The sequence below is a fragment of the Gymnodraco acuticeps genome, unplaced genomic scaffold, assembly GCF_902827175.1.
Source record: "Gymnodraco acuticeps unplaced genomic scaffold, fGymAcu1.1, whole genome shotgun sequence".
Classification (NCBI taxonomy): Eukaryota; Metazoa; Chordata; class Actinopteri; order Perciformes; family Bathydraconidae; genus Gymnodraco; species Gymnodraco acuticeps.
In genome coordinates this window covers 824326-841677 of record NW_022992040.1, presented here as the reverse complement: position 1 = coordinate 841677, position 17352 = coordinate 824326, and the positions used below count along the sequence as shown (strand labels likewise).

At 40.3% G+C, this 17352-nt stretch overlaps 2 protein-coding genes across 5 annotated transcripts; one reads left to right on the top strand and one right to left on the bottom strand.

The window, feature by feature from the left end:
* Window positions 1–233: 233 nt before the first annotated feature.
* Window positions 234–10960, bottom strand: adka (adenosine kinase a). Of its 2 annotated transcripts, none has more exons than XM_034201788.1 (11): window positions 10611–10960; window positions 8881–8955; window positions 5645–5698; window positions 3948–4026; window positions 3642–3817; window positions 3243–3351; window positions 2869–3039; window positions 2718–2753; window positions 2516–2627; window positions 1927–2013; window positions 234–1824 (listed from the first exon to the last, which is right to left on the bottom strand). In XM_034201788.1, the coding sequence occupies exons 1-11, from the start codon at window positions 10886–10888 to the stop codon at window positions 1700–1702; spliced, it is 1302 nt and encodes a 433-aa protein (XP_034057679.1). In that variant the 5' UTR covers window positions 10889–10960; the 3' UTR covers window positions 234–1699. The 2 variants fall into 2 exon arrangements, with proteins under 2 accessions (XP_034057679.1, XP_034057680.1); XM_034201789.1 differs by lacking the exon at window positions 10611–10960 and adding an exon at window positions 9662–9769.
* LOC117536772 (AP-3 complex subunit mu-1-like) lies at window positions 9994–16849 on the top strand. Of its 3 annotated transcripts, XM_034201792.1 has the most exons (10): window positions 9994–10038; window positions 12131–12213; window positions 12940–13217; window positions 13581–13752; window positions 13868–14005; window positions 14494–14579; window positions 14679–14812; window positions 15074–15281; window positions 15640–15784; window positions 15865–16849. In XM_034201792.1, the coding sequence occupies exons 3-10, from the start codon at window positions 12945–12947 to the stop codon at window positions 15963–15965; spliced, it is 1257 nt and encodes a 418-aa protein (XP_034057683.1). In that variant the 5' UTR covers window positions 9994–10038; window positions 12131–12213; window positions 12940–12944; the 3' UTR covers window positions 15966–16849. The 3 variants fall into 3 exon arrangements, with proteins under 3 accessions (XP_034057683.1, XP_034057682.1, XP_034057681.1); XM_034201791.1 differs by lacking the exon at window positions 9994–10038 and having other exon boundaries at window positions 11961–12213; XM_034201790.1 differs by lacking the exons at window positions 9994–10038; window positions 12131–12213 and adding an exon at window positions 12296–12645.
* The last annotated feature ends 503 nt before the right edge of the window (window positions 16850–17352 follow it).

The window sequence follows — 17352 nt, the reverse complement described above, 5'->3', positions numbered from 1 at the left end:
CCATCTGTGTGTTTTCCTTTAAAAAAGCTAATATCAGTAGTTATAGACAGTTTGATCGATTTATATGAAATGTACACAGCTTTGGGCAAAGATAATAATTTGTAGACTTTGATTTTAGTTTTTGATAAGCTCAGGGATGTGTTTTTTTCTGGGCAGCAGAAATAAAGGATTTAAATTAATTTTAAATGATTAAATGTTGCTAGATATTAAATAAATGTAGTCAAAAAAATATATCAATAGGCAAACAAATTATTGTTGTATGTTTAATTTGTAAATGTCAAGCACAGAGATGGGCAACTTGAGTACAATTGAGATCAGGAATAAATGGTCACATAAGGCTTTCTGGTTTACCGGTATAAAAAAAAGTCTGTATTTTAAGAGAGGCAAAGAGACAACACTAAAAGATAAGATGAAGTTTCAAAACAACTCCTGTAGTATTCAGAAAACATACTTCTTCCTCATCACATTTTAAGATCATGACCTATACTTGAATTCAAGGATTCAGTGCTGCACATACCACAAACTTAGGTTTAAACAATATTGAAATGTTTTGTCCCAATATCACAAGAGTAGCCCGAGCCTGAATTTGGCTGATGTGTCAGATTTGTTTCCCTTACTTATTTTCCATCTTTAATTGCCAGTTGCAGTGACAAAAATGTCAAAATCTGAATAATTGTAAATAATAAAAATAAAAATGGACAGTATTAAAGTTTAGTAAGCTATGATTTAGCTAGAGATCAACAGACACCCAGAAAGAACACAGGCCACTAACTCGGGGAGAAATTGAAGTATTGAGGGGTGAAAAGCCACTGTATAGCTCCCATCACTGGTCTAGTTTTAAAGTTTCCCTGTGTAGAGAAATGTGGATTAACAGAACATCTATAGGCCTCTGAACACTTTGTAACACATGCAGAGAAAGGAAGGGAAAAAGGCACTCATTACAAGAAGCACCTGCCCAAAAAACTTCCACAGTTTGATGTTGAAGGTACCTTCTGAACAAAATGTACGCAATCAAGCTGATATTTAACAGTCATCACAGGTCATAGTGGGCAGAGGCTTTGACACATTTCAAAATAAAAACATTTGGTTTCATTACTGGCCTGTTAAATTAAATCTTAAAACAAGAACAAACTCATAATCAGGAATATTTCATCTTAAATAAGTCACTACTGCACATTTCAATGTAGTATACAAACTTCCATTGACAGATTTAGATTCATTAGTCCTGTTTGTGTATAGAGTGTCCTCCCACTGTGGATGGCAGTGTGATTGGCGTACAGACGTTTGCAGTGTTTGATCCAAAAATGTTTGGGGGAAAATTAAACAATGTCCATGAAAGTTCCTTTGTTTAAAATAAAATTATCACATTATGTGATATTTTCATGATTCCTTAAAAGGTGATTTATCTAAAAAAACAATTATCCATTGGCTCCTGGCTGCGTGATCCTCTAGCGGCCCCAAGTGGAGAACAGGGACAGGCACACGCCAGGAGGCACCCAACTAAATATTTGTGCAGATGAAATTATGTGCGGAAGATTTATTTGAATAACATGGATGGAAAGAAATGTCCAAAGAAATTTGGAAGAAATGTGGCTACAAGAATTTGGGGAAGTATTTGTAGAAAATAGTGGAAAAAATGAGTCAGAGTTATGGGTGGGTGTGTGAGTTCAGGCTGAAGGACTGAAGGATCCGGGACTCCTCATTTGAAGTCGGGTTTTTCTGGGAAGGTGCACCCTGCTCGTCTGATGATGACGTTAGCAGCGTAGTGTGCCGCCTTCACACACTGATCCAGAGGTTTCTCCTGGACTAACCCAGACAGGAAACCTGTAACAGAGAGGAGAACAACGTAAAGGTAAATCCACAACGACAGGGAAAAAATAAAGGCAATCTAAAAATGTATCAAATGAAAAAGAGATTAAGTCTTACCTCCTACAAAGGCATCACCTGCACCGTTTGTGTCCACAATGTCCTTCGGGTCAATCTTCAGTACAGGGAATGTCTCGACCTTCTCACCTGAACAGACAGAAGGGAAATTGTATGGCTGTAGGTCAACTTTAACAGAGGATAAGAAACTGATAGAAAATAGGTTAAAAGGGGAAAACAAATCTATGTGAGATTGACAATCATATTTTCTTAGATTTTGATTCGATTCAGCACTTGGAACAAAGTTGAACAGACATTACTGACAGACAGCAGCCATACTGTTGTTCCAGACACATTTGCGTCATTAGTTCTTATTTAAAAATCACACAAAATACCAGATTTACAGTGTTTTTTTATGCAGTTTACTTCTGAATTTGGCATGTTTTTGAGTAATAGAAAAGGCAGTTAGCATGAACCTATATAACTTGCAGTCTGGAAATTAAGAACTATTCAAAGCCTTTCAGTCAAATGTGTAGCATTAATTAACTTAACCTATGTCTTATGTTTGCCATTGTCATTGCTGCAATCAGCTGATAAAAGTTATTAAAAATATAAAAACTTTAAGGGGATAAAGACAAAAAAGGAAACTTACTGGCCATAGCAGTTTTATCCTTCCCCTGAGTCAACACTACGATCCTCTCCCTCTTTTTGTTGACTTTGGTCAAAGCCTGGGCTTTCTTGGCAATTTCCTTGATGTCCTTGGTCTACGGGCAAAATATAAATGAATGCAAATACATTTAAAAATGCAGCAATAATCATTTGCAAATGCTAAATGAGACCGTCAGTCCACTCACCTCAAAGTCAAGCTCTTTAGCGAACGCTGCTGCCTCCTGAAAAACAAAAAATGTAATTTACAAAAATGAAATGTGTCCTTATATTCACACCACAGGCACATGCAGCTAATTTAGAGAGCATCTGAAGAATGGACTGTAATGTCTGGCTTACTGTCTCATTGCCAAACAGCACGTCGACGTAGGGCATAACCTGCATGAGGTTATCCTTGAAGAACTGGCAGATGAAGGGTGCGGAGAGGTTCAGGCAAAACAGTTTGTTGTTGTCAGACGCGTGCTTTGCCACTTTCAGGATGGACTCCAAAGAGACAGTGAGGAAGAAACCCTGTGAGCAAACGGTGACAAATTGGGTCAAGACTGATCTGCTTTTTATATCCTGACGGGCTCTAATGAATCACATGTTGAACACCAGTAGTTCAGAAATGCCCCTGTGGGTTACCACGAGTACAACGTTGAGGTTCCTGAAGGGACCTGAAATACAGTAAACGTGTACAACACACATATAGTACTATAGTAAATACTACTCACTGCAATATAGTAGACTTTAGCTTTTTCCACCAGCTCCCAGTTTTCCTCCAGGTCTAAATGCTTGTCCTTCTTATAACACTCAGCAGCAGATAGGTTAGCTACCAGAGACCTGAGGAAAATAAAAAAGAGATTATGAGTGAGGATATACGAGATTAGTGATTGTTACTATAAATGCAATAACTTTAAAGTTTACAGAATACCTTTATATCCAAAGAAATCAATGTATATTGTCACTTTGTTGACTTCACAATCAAATGAAACAGAAAAACACTTTTTTCCACCCCTATTCCAGTCCATTTAGCTTTTGGTCTGCTCCGCATCAACAAAAAAATGTTTAATGTTGAGATTTAAAAAAAAGTGTAATTTCAAATATTGAAAGACTTTATCACAATGACCCACCTGTTGTCTCCGGTGATGCAGGCAGCACAGGTCCCTGTGGGCTTTTCCTCCTGCTCGTAGTAGTGGGCGTCGATGTGAGCCTCCTCAGCCTTCTGCTTCAGGATCCCTCCAAACTTGTCGTCTTTACCAATGCAGCCAAAGAACGTGCCGACCTTATGGGGTTCCTGGACCATCCACTATAGAAAGATACAACAGCTCTGATCAGCATCCATCAACTAACACTACTACCAGTGGCCAACATTTACAGAAATAATTCAAGCAGCATTGATGTTTAGGACAGAAAGTGAATTTGTGCGACTGACTGACCTGAGCGATCTTAATTGAGTTCTGTGTGGCTCCTCCAGCGTGGTACTCCACTTTGGACTTCTTCACTATCTCTTCAAATCTACGAAACAGACAAACATAGCAGGTGATGCATTTGTAAGATGTTGCATGATTTCTATTTCTCCAGAAGATCTAGTGTCAAGTATACCGTTTGTTCACCTTTCTTTGGGAATGCTGGATAAGTGCTTCACAAATGCAAAGCTTCAAACCTCACCACACACAAGGTATCAATTATGGCTGAAACCAAACGTAAAAATGTTCTTAGCTTAGCATAAAGGTTTGTTCTGTCAAAATTAAACAGATGAGATATAACATCAATTATTTAGTTTCAAAGGTGCTACTAGGTGGATGTTTTAAAACTTTGGACAAAATACAAGCTAGATTTTTCTAATGTTTTCTGGATGTAGCTTTATACTTCATGGGGGACATGAGTGGTATCTATTTTCTTAACTAACACTCAGTTATATATCAAATACTTATATTTCTCAAAATAAAAAATCTATTCCTTTAAATCTTATTTAATTTTCTTTGATCAGATTTTTTTTTTACATCATACTGTTTTGCATGTGATTGCTCAGTTATAGCTTTAATAGTGTCCCCCTGTGGTGTGCATGGGGATGGATGTGGATTCACACCCAGTAACTTATCCAGAGCTTGGTTGTGCTCCATGCAGAAGCCATATTTCCTCCACATAAATACAACAGACGCGTGAATGAACACTCATTACACATTCTGATTCTACTTGAATCATTTACGCCTGTTTTACGTAACACAATGATTCAAGCAGCGCTTTGATGGTCCACTTGGGGCTAAAGCGTAATTTGTCATGTTATTCAGTCTAAATATAGCAGCCAAATCAACTTACAGACAGATATTTGCCTGTGTGATTTATGTGAACATCCTGTCATCGGAACAGAGCGACTGCTGTCAGAAGTCCTGAGACTGAGCCAGGGGGAGAAATGGAGTGGGGGTGACTCTATTTTATTATCTCACTGTACTTTATTGCTTCCAGTCTTTTATGTCACTTAAGTATTCACCCCTAGGGCAAGTCTCCAACATGTTAGCCCTTTACCCCAGAACAGTGAAGAAGAAAGGGCGGACTGTAACAAATAGGAAAAAGACTGGCAGGAAGTTGGAAATCATGAGTAAAATCTTCCCTTAAATAAATAATATATAGGAATGTAACTGCCTTGAGTGGTCAAATAAAAGTTAGCTCTTTTCTTTGTATTCATATTTATCAAATGTTATTCATAGACTAAATATGTTAATCTTACATTGTAAGAAAGCACTGTTGATAATGTAAAACCTGTGTAGATTTAGTCATTTCAGTCCTCTCTCTCTCTCTCATACAGTCACACACTGCTCTCTTATCTCCCGCTGTCAAATATTTGTTTTTTTACTCTCGCCTCAGAGGGACTGGGAGGTGATGTGTCCTGCTTTGCTATTGGCTCAGACTGTCTGTCTGTGATGGATCTGCTGCGCTGCCATTGGACGTCTTTAGAAATATGGAGGTCAGTAGTGGTGGTTTCTGGTGTGCGCCTGTTTTGACTAGTCCACACCAGAACAGACAGGACCAAACTTGATGTGAATTCAGACGTTTTCCCTTTCTCCCTATAGAAACTAGAAAAAAGCACAACCTTGACTTCAAAGAGACATTTTGCAATACAGGAGATACTAACAGTTCTTTGTGTTTGTCCTCTGCCAGGATCTGGTCATTGGGTTTCAGAGTGTACCTACGAATAGAAAAAGGAGAAAAAAAGAGGCATTAGTTTCTCAAAGTAATCAGAATAGCATGCATTGCAGACACAATGGTGGTGCTGCCAATTGGCTTGTTCCCTAAAATGGAAAATGTGAATTAAGGTGCACCTAGTCCACACCAATTTGTTGGACAATAAAGCTAAACAGAGTCTAGCTTCCTCGAAACCCACAGGTAAATTGGGGATTAAGGGGCAGCTTTATTCTATGAGACTGAATTAGAACTAGGGTTGGTTTGTTTAGCTCTAATCCTGGAGTTTACGCAAGGGGTTAGAGAGCGGACTCTGAGCTGCAACCCAAAGGAGCCTTTTACCCTGGTCAGCTCAGTGTGACAGAGCTCGGACAGACCAGAACAAACTGCTGCTCAGAAACGACATGCTTTGGCTCGCACCTTTTTCCATGCACCGAAAACCCAAATTCTGTTTTTGCATGAGCACCATTAACTCAAAAGGAGTGTTTTTTACCTTTGCCATCTGCTTCTAAGTATTAGAAAATTACATTACATTACATTGCATTTAGCTGACGCTTTTATCCAAAGCGACTTACAATAAGTACATTTGACCAGGAAGACACAACCTTGACGAAAACAGAATCATATAAGTACATCAGGTTTCATAGAGCCAAAACATTTCAAGTGCTACTCAACTGGCTTTAGATAAGCCAGTCCTTTATCAGTATATAAGTGCTTTGTTAAAAGTTCTATCGCTCGAAGTGGAGTCGAAAGAGATGAGTTTTCAGTCTGCGCCGGAAGATGTGCAAGCTATCTGCTGTCCTGATGTCAATGGGGAGCTCATTCCACCATCTTGGAGCCAGGATAGCAAACCCACGTGTTTTTGCCGATGGGAACTTGGGTCCCCCTCGCAGCGAGGGCGCAGCGAGTCGTTTGGCTGATGCAGAGCGTAGTGCACGCGCTGGGGTGTACGGTTTAACCATGTCCTGGATGTACGAAGGGCCAGATCCATTCGCAGCATGGTAAGCAAGTACCAGTGTCTTGAAGTGGATTCTAGCAGTTACCGGAAGCCAGTGAAGGGAGCGGAGGAGCGGGAAAATGTAGGTAGGTTGAAGACCAGACGAGCCGCTGCATTCTGGATGAGCTGCAGAGGTCGGATGGCACATGCAGGTAGACCAGCCAGGAGGGAGTTGCAGTAGTCTAGGCGTGAGATGACGAGAGCCTGGACCAGAACCTGCGTCGCTTTCTGTGTCAGCTGGGGACGTATCTTCTTGATGTTGTAAAGCGTGTATCTGCAGCAGCGGGTTGTAGCAGCGATGTTTGCAGTGAAGGACAGTTTGTTATCTAGGATCACACCCAGATTCCTTGCAGTCTGAGTCGGGGAAACAACTGAGGTGCCGATGTTGATTGTTAGGTCAAGAGTGGGACAATCTTTTCCCGGAAGGAAGAGCAGCTCAGTCTTGTCAAGGTTGAGCTTGAGGTGATGAGCAGACATCCACTGAGAGATGTCAGCTAGACAAGCAGAGATGCGTGCGACGACCTGGGTCTCTGAGCGGGGAAAGGACAGAATTAATTGGATGTCGTCAGCGTAGCAGTGGTATGAAAAACCATGCGGGCTAATGACTGATCCGAGCGAGTTTGTGTACAGGGAGAAGAGGAGGGGACCAAGAACAGAGCCCTGAGGGACCCCTGTAGTTAATTGACAAGGGTCGGACTCAGACCCTCTCCAAGTCACCCTGTAGGTACGGTCTTTCAGGTATGAGGTGAGGAGGGAAAGTGCAGAGCCTGAAACTCCAAGTTTTTGGAGAGTGCGAAGGAGGATCTGATGGTTCACCGTGTCGAATGCAGCAGACAGGTCCAACAGGATGATGACAGAGGAGAGGGATGCAGTTTTGGCAGTGTGCAGTTCCTCCGTGACAGCAATGAGAGCAGTTTCTGTGGAGTGACCTGCCTTGAAACCAGACTGGTACAGATCCAGAAGGTTGTTCTCATGGAGATAACAGGAGAGTTGTTTAAAGACAGCGCATTCAAGTGATTTAGACAGGAACGGGAGGAGAAATGTGATTGAACTACAATGGTACAAAAATAAAAAACAGGGAGAGGCATCATTTGTTTTTTTTAGAACAGTCCAATATGTATTACCTCACTGAAATGTATTATGACTCATTAATTTATGGATATATTAAAGAAAGCATCTGTTGACGCTGATTAGTGAGATCTGTTTTCTGTGCTCTGTTCTCTTTTATAACAGTTAGATTGTATCTCCATTGATTGAACTACGTCGTCAAACCTCTCTTTTAGGCTGCATCTACACGGAGACTAAACTAATTCGATATCAAAAACGTCTTCGTCCACACGGTATCGGCTCAAGAAGCGTGTCCGTCCACACGAGACCGCTCGACCCGCTGGAGACGCTGTAGTACATATGCCGGGCCTGTAAGTGGCGCTGTACTTCCGCCACAAAATTCACCAAAAGCAGCGAAGAAGACCCCCGAGCATGGTTGCCCTTCTGTTTATTCTCCGCGGTGGATTTAGCAACATGTAGTTCGCCATGTCCACTTGTTGCTGATGGTTGTGGTAGAGGAGCTGTAGATTTTGCACTAACCTCTGTAGCATGGTTAGTAGCAGATAGTAGCTACTGACCATGCAACAGCAGTGAGCAGCAGAACTTGTTTGGCGAAAACACATCAGCAATGACGTGGGTGACGCGGGGGTGAGCAGGAGAGGTGGGGAGAGGCGCGGCTATGACGTCGTCGTTATCAGGAAATGATCGTATAGGACGTACACACAGAGCCGTTTGGCCCCCCAGAGCGTTACGTCCGCAGATCTAGCCACCTTGGGACCCGTTACCGTTTGAGGGCTCCGTTTCCGCGGTTCCGTTACGGCCTCGTGTGGACAAACCGTCCATACGATAGAGAACTGTAGCAGATACAACCCGTTTCGTGTCCGTGTGGATGAGGCCATGTCAGTCTCTCATTGGAGTGACCTCTGTGTCACAGGACGTCTGTATTGCCCTTGATCTGATAAGTGCGGACTAAGGATCTAAATCTTTAAAAAATATATACATTTATTTCAACAATGGCATAAAAGAGAATATGAAGAATGTTTCCTATTATTGCTTTGTCATTATAACTATTAAGGATTTCAGAACTATCTGATGACAGCACTTTCTCTAGGAAACAAATGTCATATTTGTTTACTTTTACTTACTTGTCCAGAAAGTCTTTGTCCACCACAGCAGAGATGTCCAGTAAGGGGTTTCCCATCCCAAAGAGTGTATTAGGGCTGAAATGTAAAAATAAAGTGTTAAAGATAAAAAGGCTCTGCATGGGCTTTAACATGACAGCATGGTATAGCAATCTGTGCGAACAACTGAACACAAGGCTTTCATATCAAATTGTTGTCCGTTGATATGTTAAAAAACCTAAAATTAAACAGCAACTCTCTCCTTTTGTGTCAATGTATAACAGCGACATTGGAACTTGTCTTACACATCAGTAACCAATTAGCTTGTGGGTTAGTCTCCAACTTTTCCTTTTATAAAAACAAATGCTAAATGATCTATGCACAATACTCTTCAAAAGCATCAAGAGACTGTGGTAACATGTGTTTAGTATGTAAACTCATGTTACCAGTGTCCGGAAAACCCGCATGGAGCAAGTCTCCTGACATATGCATGAACATATGCTAGCATATTTACTAATCAAACATTGCCTTCTAGCCTGAGAAAAACAAGCATAAGCAACATTTAAGAATGTTTTTGTTAACAAGTAGAGAATGATAATGTACAGAGATGTAGTTACACAGATCGTTTTTTTGGTCAAAGGAAAACAGAAAATGCAGCTAACCAAAACAAATGCCACACCCTCCCTATCATTGCCTACATCACATACATCTTCCAATATGCAGTCACAAGATTACTGGGCTTTTGCAACCAGTTACACCAACCCAGAACCCATGCCAGCCATACATTCTCTATAAAGCAGCTTACCTTGCAGAAGACATGGTGTCTCTCTGTGTGTAACAGCTAGATACTGACCAACCTGTTGAGCAACCTAAAACCGGCTCAGAAAGAGCCAAGCATACAAAAACTTCACAATTTTAAGCTCAGTGCCCGGGAAGATCGATTTTCCCCTGCAACAACAGCTCCTCCCCCTCGGGCCTCACTGATTGGAGGCATCGGGAGGAGGAAGGTCCGGAACAGCCCGTATCTGTCTGCTGATTGGCTCGTCTTCCAGACAAACCTCAATCCACTCACTCTTTTTAAGCTACAACATCGTGAGAAGCGTGCTGATGATAGTGCCTACACATATACAATGATATAACAAGAGCGGGTTTCAGATTAGTTGAATAGCGCAGTTTTCTGAGGTATGCATCGTGCCGGAATGCGATATGAAAAGCACCAACACATTGCATATTTACGGCCATGTGACTACTTCGCAAGTCATTGTTTTGAGAGCTGGGACAGGGTGTCTCAGACATGCTTTCTCTGCAGTAATCAGTTACTACACCAAGCAGCGGAGCCAGTCCTTGGCACTGGATGAACGCAGTGTCCAAACCGGTGCAAGTGTTTATTTCTGCAGCTTATAAACATGCAGGAGCAGGTGGTGGTCACGCTGAATTTAAGATTAGATATTGGCACCCTTGCAAAAGTTATAGGATGTGTTAGACAACAGCAGCTGTGTCGCGCACGTTAAGAGATAATCATAAAAGGATTGTACAATGGTTATCAGATGCGAACAACTCTCCTGCTTGCTGCTTCACGCGGATACATTCTAAAGAAATGTTTAGCCTCACATTCAATGCACTCATTTATAGCCTTTTAACTAACTTTGTTATGTATATAAGATTTGCGCGCGTTAGCATTCATTCAACCAAGTAAGGAGGGTCATGTCTCCAGATGCAGTTTCTTAGCTTATTTATTCTTAACTTTTGGTCACCTTAGTTTGTCAGTAGTCTTTTTGCTTGGAGACTCAGTCTCTTTGGTCGGAGTCTCTGTCTTTTTGCTTGGAGACTCTGTCTCTTTGGTCGGAGTCTCTGTCTCTTTGTTTGGAGACTCTGTCTTTTTGCTTGGAGACTCTGTCTTCTTCTCCTCTGAGAATCTTCCCTTCTTTGCTTTGGGTGCGTCGGAGGCCATGGTCGCTGTCTTTTTGGTGGGAGACTCTGTCTTCATCTCCTCTGAGAGTCGTTTATTTGCTTTGAGTTCGACGGAGGCCATGGTTGAGAGGGCACGTTGCTATCACTTTATTGACCGATGTGGAAACGCGGTTGTGCTAACAGGCAATGGATGTTTGGTACCTGAGTGCAGTCTCGCAGGCAGCCCTCAATGCGTGACGCAATCACTGAAGCTCCGCCAATCAAAGCCTTACATTTATGTGTTTTCTGGAAACGTGGATGGCCATTTCTTTGGCAAACTAAAAGCACATAAAATATTCATAAAACTCCGTATGAAAGGACTTTTACACGTGCCCAAAAATGATCCAACAGTACCAAGCAGAAAAGATCAAAGATGACACTTTTGCCAATTTCAGGAAAAAAGCTCAAATTGATTTAAATAAATGTGATTTTTTTTTCACTGCATATTTGTGCATATATTCGATATAGCCTACACAATTGTTAGTGAACTGCAGTATATTAAGTCTTTGGGCACATTTGACTACTAATGAAATAACAAATCAGTGAAAGTATTCTCATGTACTGGACGATGAAAAAAATTGACTTAATCCGGATGGTTTCACTGACTTGAAAGCTTCTTCAGATTTGTGGCTCCTTCGGCACAATCCACCATTTGTATTCAACTGCAAATATACATTATCCATATGAACACTAAATTAGGAAGTATAATTAATCAATAGTAAGAATTGATCAAATGTTTAGGACAAATTAAGTAAAATAACACAAGATAAAGAAAAGGGAAAGAGAACCTCTAAAAACCCACTTTACACTAGATAAAGTAACCTGCTGTTGCATTTTAGCACTCTCCTCCAGCAAGTCTCAATGTAAGACTGGGTAGTGCTTTACCAGGAATTTGTGAGTAAAATGTTTTCCAAATGAAGTTAAAATATAAATATACATCTTACACTTTTTCTACAGTTTTATTATGGCTGAGAATAAAATGATCATAGCTCGTTGCATTTCTGATATGAAACCAAACCTGACAACCTGACTTGGGTAAACGTTTAGCCTTGGGACGTTGCATGTGAAAATAAAGGACATGCAATAACACCTGAAAGACAACACTCAGGGCATCAAAATACTTTAAATAATGGCTGCCCGCAAACTTCGCCTGATTAAAAAGTCCGAAACTTTGATCTGAAAGTATCAATCAGGTCAACAAAGGAGTTTATCTCTGTTTAAATCGGCCGGAATTAATTGTATTTCTTGGCTTATAGTGTTTGAATCTTTATCATGTGGTTTATTGATATGAACTTGTGACTAAGTTGTGTTAACGTGTGCATAGATCTACAGGCGTCTCCTCGGCTGCTCACCCAGTCTGCCGTCCTGGCACCAACTGACTGATATCTTTGGCACCGGAGTTAGCAGGTAAAACCTTCAACAATCTCAAACTTTGTACACATTATGCTCTGTTTAATACTGCTATGTCGCTGCTAGTCCTCTAACCCTCACGATTATTTCATTATTTTTGATAAACAAACTGATGGTTAAAATCTCGAAGTTGACAATCTCTGTTTGCTAACCAGCTGGGGAAGTTACCTGAGGTTTAAGTTAGTTAAATAGTATGACAGTAGGTAAATGTTGACAACAAAAGACACTGCGTCACACGTACATTTGCACTGTTTTGATTTGGGCACAATCAAATATTTGACAAAGAACATTTGGGTAAAACTGCTGATTTGATCTGCTATTATGTATTGTAATTTTTTGATGCACCCTTTAAAAAAAAAATATATAATTTAACATATTAGCTGTGTTTACACTATATGGACTCGTGCCATACTGAAAATAACAGTCGAGGTAATCTATTCAGTAACCTTTTCACCATTTGTATTGTTTAAAGTTTCAGAAAAGTTATATGTTTTCTATTGTTGGTCAATAGTGCATCTTGTATGTTCTATAAACACCTATTTTTCTCACAAACTTGTACTTAACAGTCCTGTCTAATCTTCCCGATAACTGTCTCTGTGTAATAACATTGAGGACAGATTCCTTGTATGTGCATACATACTTGGTCAATAAAAGTTATCCTGAATCTATGTTCCACTCAATAAAACAGACCTCTACTAAACAACAACCATGTCATTGTTTCAGCTGAGATGATCCACAGTCTGTTCCTGATTAATCACGCGGGAGACATCTTCCTGGAGAAACACTGGAAGAGTGTCATCAGCAGGAGTGTGTGTGATTACTTCTTCGAGGCAAAGGAGAAGGCAGTTGAACCGGAGAATGTTCCCCCCGTGCTGCAGACCCCACACCACTACCTCATCTCCATTTACAGAGACAAGCTCTTCTTCCTGTCTGTCGTCCAGACTGAAGTCCCTCCGCTGTTTGTCATTGAGTTCCTGCACAGAGTGGCAGACACAATTCAGGTGTGATTAAACTCTTTATGTATTGATTATTGATTGATTTACTTATCTATAAATCAATCCTGCAGGGCTATGGGGACATCGTGTTTGACTATAACCTTATCCAACATCTTATTATTCATTAAAAGAAAACGACTACTAACGACGACTAAAAACTACTACTAAAAAATTCTATTTGCTATCTGTGATTCAAAATGAAGGTCATGTGTAGTATGTTTTAATACCATTGTAAGAGTTTTAAGCATATTTTATTTTAATATTGTGAATCAAAGTTGTGTTGGCCAGAATGATGGAGACACTGCATTTTCACATCATCCCATGACTGTCTACTGTGTGCTTTAGTGTAACAGGTATTTTTGTTGACAGGACTACTTTGGAGAGTGCTCTGAAAGTCTAATCAACGACAATGTAGTGACCGTGTACGAGCTGTTGGAGGAGATGCTGGACAACGGCTTCCCCCTCGCAACAGAGTCCAACGTCCTCAAAGAGATGATCAGGCCTCCCACCATCTTGCGATCAGTGGTCAATACGCTCACAGGTAAACAGAGGACACCTAACTGTGTTATAAAGGCTAAACCGTAATATGCTCTGTCTAATTATCTACAGTATGTGTACATTTATGTTTTTTGTCTTTTTTTTGTTTTGTTTTCCAGGAAGCAGTAATGTCGGAGATAAACTACCATCAGGTCAATTGTCCAGTATCCCCTGGAGGCGAGCTGGTGTTAAATACACCAATAATGAGGCATATTTTGACGTAATAGAGGAAATAGATGCCATTGTGGACAAATCAGGTACAAACAAGCTCTTGTTGGATCACCACAGATAAAGCACCAGTTAGAAGTTACTCCCCTCTCTCAAACAACTAGGCTGTTATTAATCAATTTTGTAATAATAGCTGCAGCTTGCTTAACCTTATGCTTAACCTCATCATGCTCAAACTATGAACTCATTGTTTTTCACTTAAAGAGGAAATACAAAACCATATAATGACTAAGCTTGGCAATATTGCTGATGCTTTTGATTTATGAATTTTCTCACACAGATCTCTTAGCAGCATTTCTTATTGGTCAGGACTTTTCAAACATAAAAATGATCAAACAAAGTTTAGATCAGATTTTTCTAAATAGGTTTCGGTGTAAAATACTGAATATAACTGAATACTCATTGTACCCACTCTACCCACTCTACCACATCAAGTTGTACTTTTTTACGATTTTGACTAATATCAAATGGGCGCATCCTTACTTCAAACATGCTTGCATCTTCTTCAATATTTCAGGAACGACGGTGTTTGCAGAGATCCAGGGAGTAATTGAAGCCTCCGTGCGTCTCACTGGGATGCCTGATCTGTCTATGACCTTTATGGTGTGTTCTTTGCTTTCAGCTCTTTGTTTTTCTGTGCTTATGTGGTCTACTTGTGTGAGTGGAAAATTCACTTGCCATTGTTGACGTTTTTGATGACAGAATCCATCTCTTCTCGATGACGTGAGTTTCCACCCGTGTGTGAGGTTTAAGCGCTGGGAGTCGGAGCGGGCCCTCTCCTTCATCCCGCCTGATGGGAACTTCACACTCATGAACTATCATGTGAGCTCTCAAAAGTAAGCACACAGACACAGACAAACATGCATGTCTTAAAAAGTATCTGTGTAAATATGTTTTCTGTAACTCAACGATACAATCTTTGTCGTGCTATTTCTTTGGGTAGAATTGGAGAAAAACTCTAGTTTATGTTCCACAATAAAGATTTAAAATCGACATTATTAACGTGTTTAGTCGTAAACACAAGCTAGTTGCTGCCTGCCTGCTGAGCTTGGCTGTCTATTGTAATCATGGTCAATTCTGTCTGTGTCCTTCCTCAGCCTCGTGACCATTCCGGTGTACGTGAAGCAAAACATCTGCTTCTTTGAGACGGGCCCTTGTGGTCGCCTGGACATCACAATAGGACCCAAGCAGACCATGGGGAAGACAGTGGAGGCGCTGATGGTCACCATCCACATGCCTAAAGCTGTGCTCAGTGCCAACCTCACAGCCACACAGGGAAACTACAGCTACGACCTCGCTACCAAGGTAACCAAGTATTTACAAGGCCACCCTTAAGAACAACTTAAAGGATCATAATGTGTACGAATTGCTACCCCCATGTTACCTTGAATTTTTACAAATAATTTGTTTTTCTTGAATACCTTATCAAATATAAAAATAGAAAGTTGCTATAAATGTAAGGTTCATAAGCTTTTAGCAAAAATGTATGTGTTATGAAAGCTGTATACAGTACTGCTGTATAAATGACCCTCAATTTATTATTTACAAGTTGTGGGAGGGATCAGTCGGATCAGAACTGGTGGTGTTGTGGAGAAAAAAGAACTGATGACAAAAATAAAATCTTTTCATCGTCCTTTCTAAGAGTATGTCTGTGTTTTATTAGGTGTTGGTTTGGGACATTGGAAAACTGAACCCCCAGAAGCTTCCCAACTTGCGAGGCAGTCTGAGTCTGCAGTCGGGGGCCCCAAAACCCGAAGACAACCCCTCACTCAACATTGACCTGAAGATTCAGCAGGTGGCCATATCAGGTAAACAGACCTCTTATTGGTTTATTGAGGCCAAGATTAGAGTCCTCATTGCTCACTATACTTCTCTCTTCTCTGTACAGGCCTTAAGGTGAGCCGTCTTGAAATGAATGGAGAGAAGTACAAACCGTTTAAAGGCGTCAAATACCTGACTAAAGCGGGGAATTTCCAGGTGCGGACCTGAGTAATGACTGTCAGGGTCAGAGGTCAACAATTCAATGTGCCAAATAGGGGGCAAGTTTATCAGCTCTCTAAAATGTCTTATCCTCTGACTCATTTGTATTAAGAACAGTTATTTATTATGTGTCTGGCATTACATATATACAACTCTATGGTATATTCGGCCTGTAAGGGAAGCCTTAATAATGTGACCGTTTTGAAGTGCTATTAGCTTATACAGAGTTTAATATGCCTCGTTGTATGAGCCATTCCTCCTTCCTTTTTGGACTGTTTCTGCTCTTTCTTTTAACACTTTCTGAGTATTGCTAATGGGGAATTTGAAAAGGGACACTCGTAAGCACCGCCTTGCTCCTCACTAAATCAACACACCTATACAATCTTACACGCATGTTGCCTGAGAGTAAGCTGCCATGCCTTTAAAAACCTTTTTACATTATATAAAGGGAGAACGTTTTATACATCAATGTTTATTTTTTGAAAAATCTATTATATCTACATTCTGAGTCACTGCAGTGTGTCTTTTAAAGCAGGTATTTTTGCACACATTCACTCTTTAATGTGGCCTTGTAAGGTAGGTTAAGGTGCTACGTCACAGCACAAACTGCATATCTCAGACCCTAAGGGAAAGTATATTACAAATTATATATCTTTATATCTAAGGTACATTTGACTTATTGAGTACAACTATATCTGCATGGGCTACAGTGCATACAAGCTAGTGATTCAGTAACCCTGAAAGAAATCCTCACTTAATCCTGAATGCAACTTCTTTATTTCGCACAAGATTTGCACAATCAATTGTCCTCGTGAAAAATACTACTCAAAGCTCCTGTATGAAGTTGAATCTGTATTTCAGTGTATACTATTTCTTAAAAAGCTTTAAAATGATGTGTTCATGTGTGCTCTTTTAGCCATATCCACAGTATGGCTAGTTTTGGTTTACTAAAATAATGACTTTATCAGCTTTGCAGTCTGTTTAGGGCTAATTCGCAAATGCTAGCATGCTAACACACTAATTGTAAACTGTTAGCATAGGGATGGTAGCATTTAGCTTAAAGCATTTGTGCCTTTGAACAGTTTCACAGAGCTGTTGGCATGATGATAGACTGCATTTGGGAAGGTTAAGTTTATGATGTAAATTTGAAAGAACATGTAATTTAACCATAGTTATTGTTTACGTGTGCTTTTTGAGTAATAATGAGAAATCTCCAATTAATTAAATACTGCATTCTTAGTCAATTCCAATTCATCCTAAACAGCTTTTCCATTTTCTAATGTCTTCAAAGGGCACGTACATATGGGGGAAATGATCCTTATTCTGTGGAATTACATTTTCATTTTCAAGTTTACACTATCATTTGAACAAAGTCCTTTATGGGCTTCCATACCTG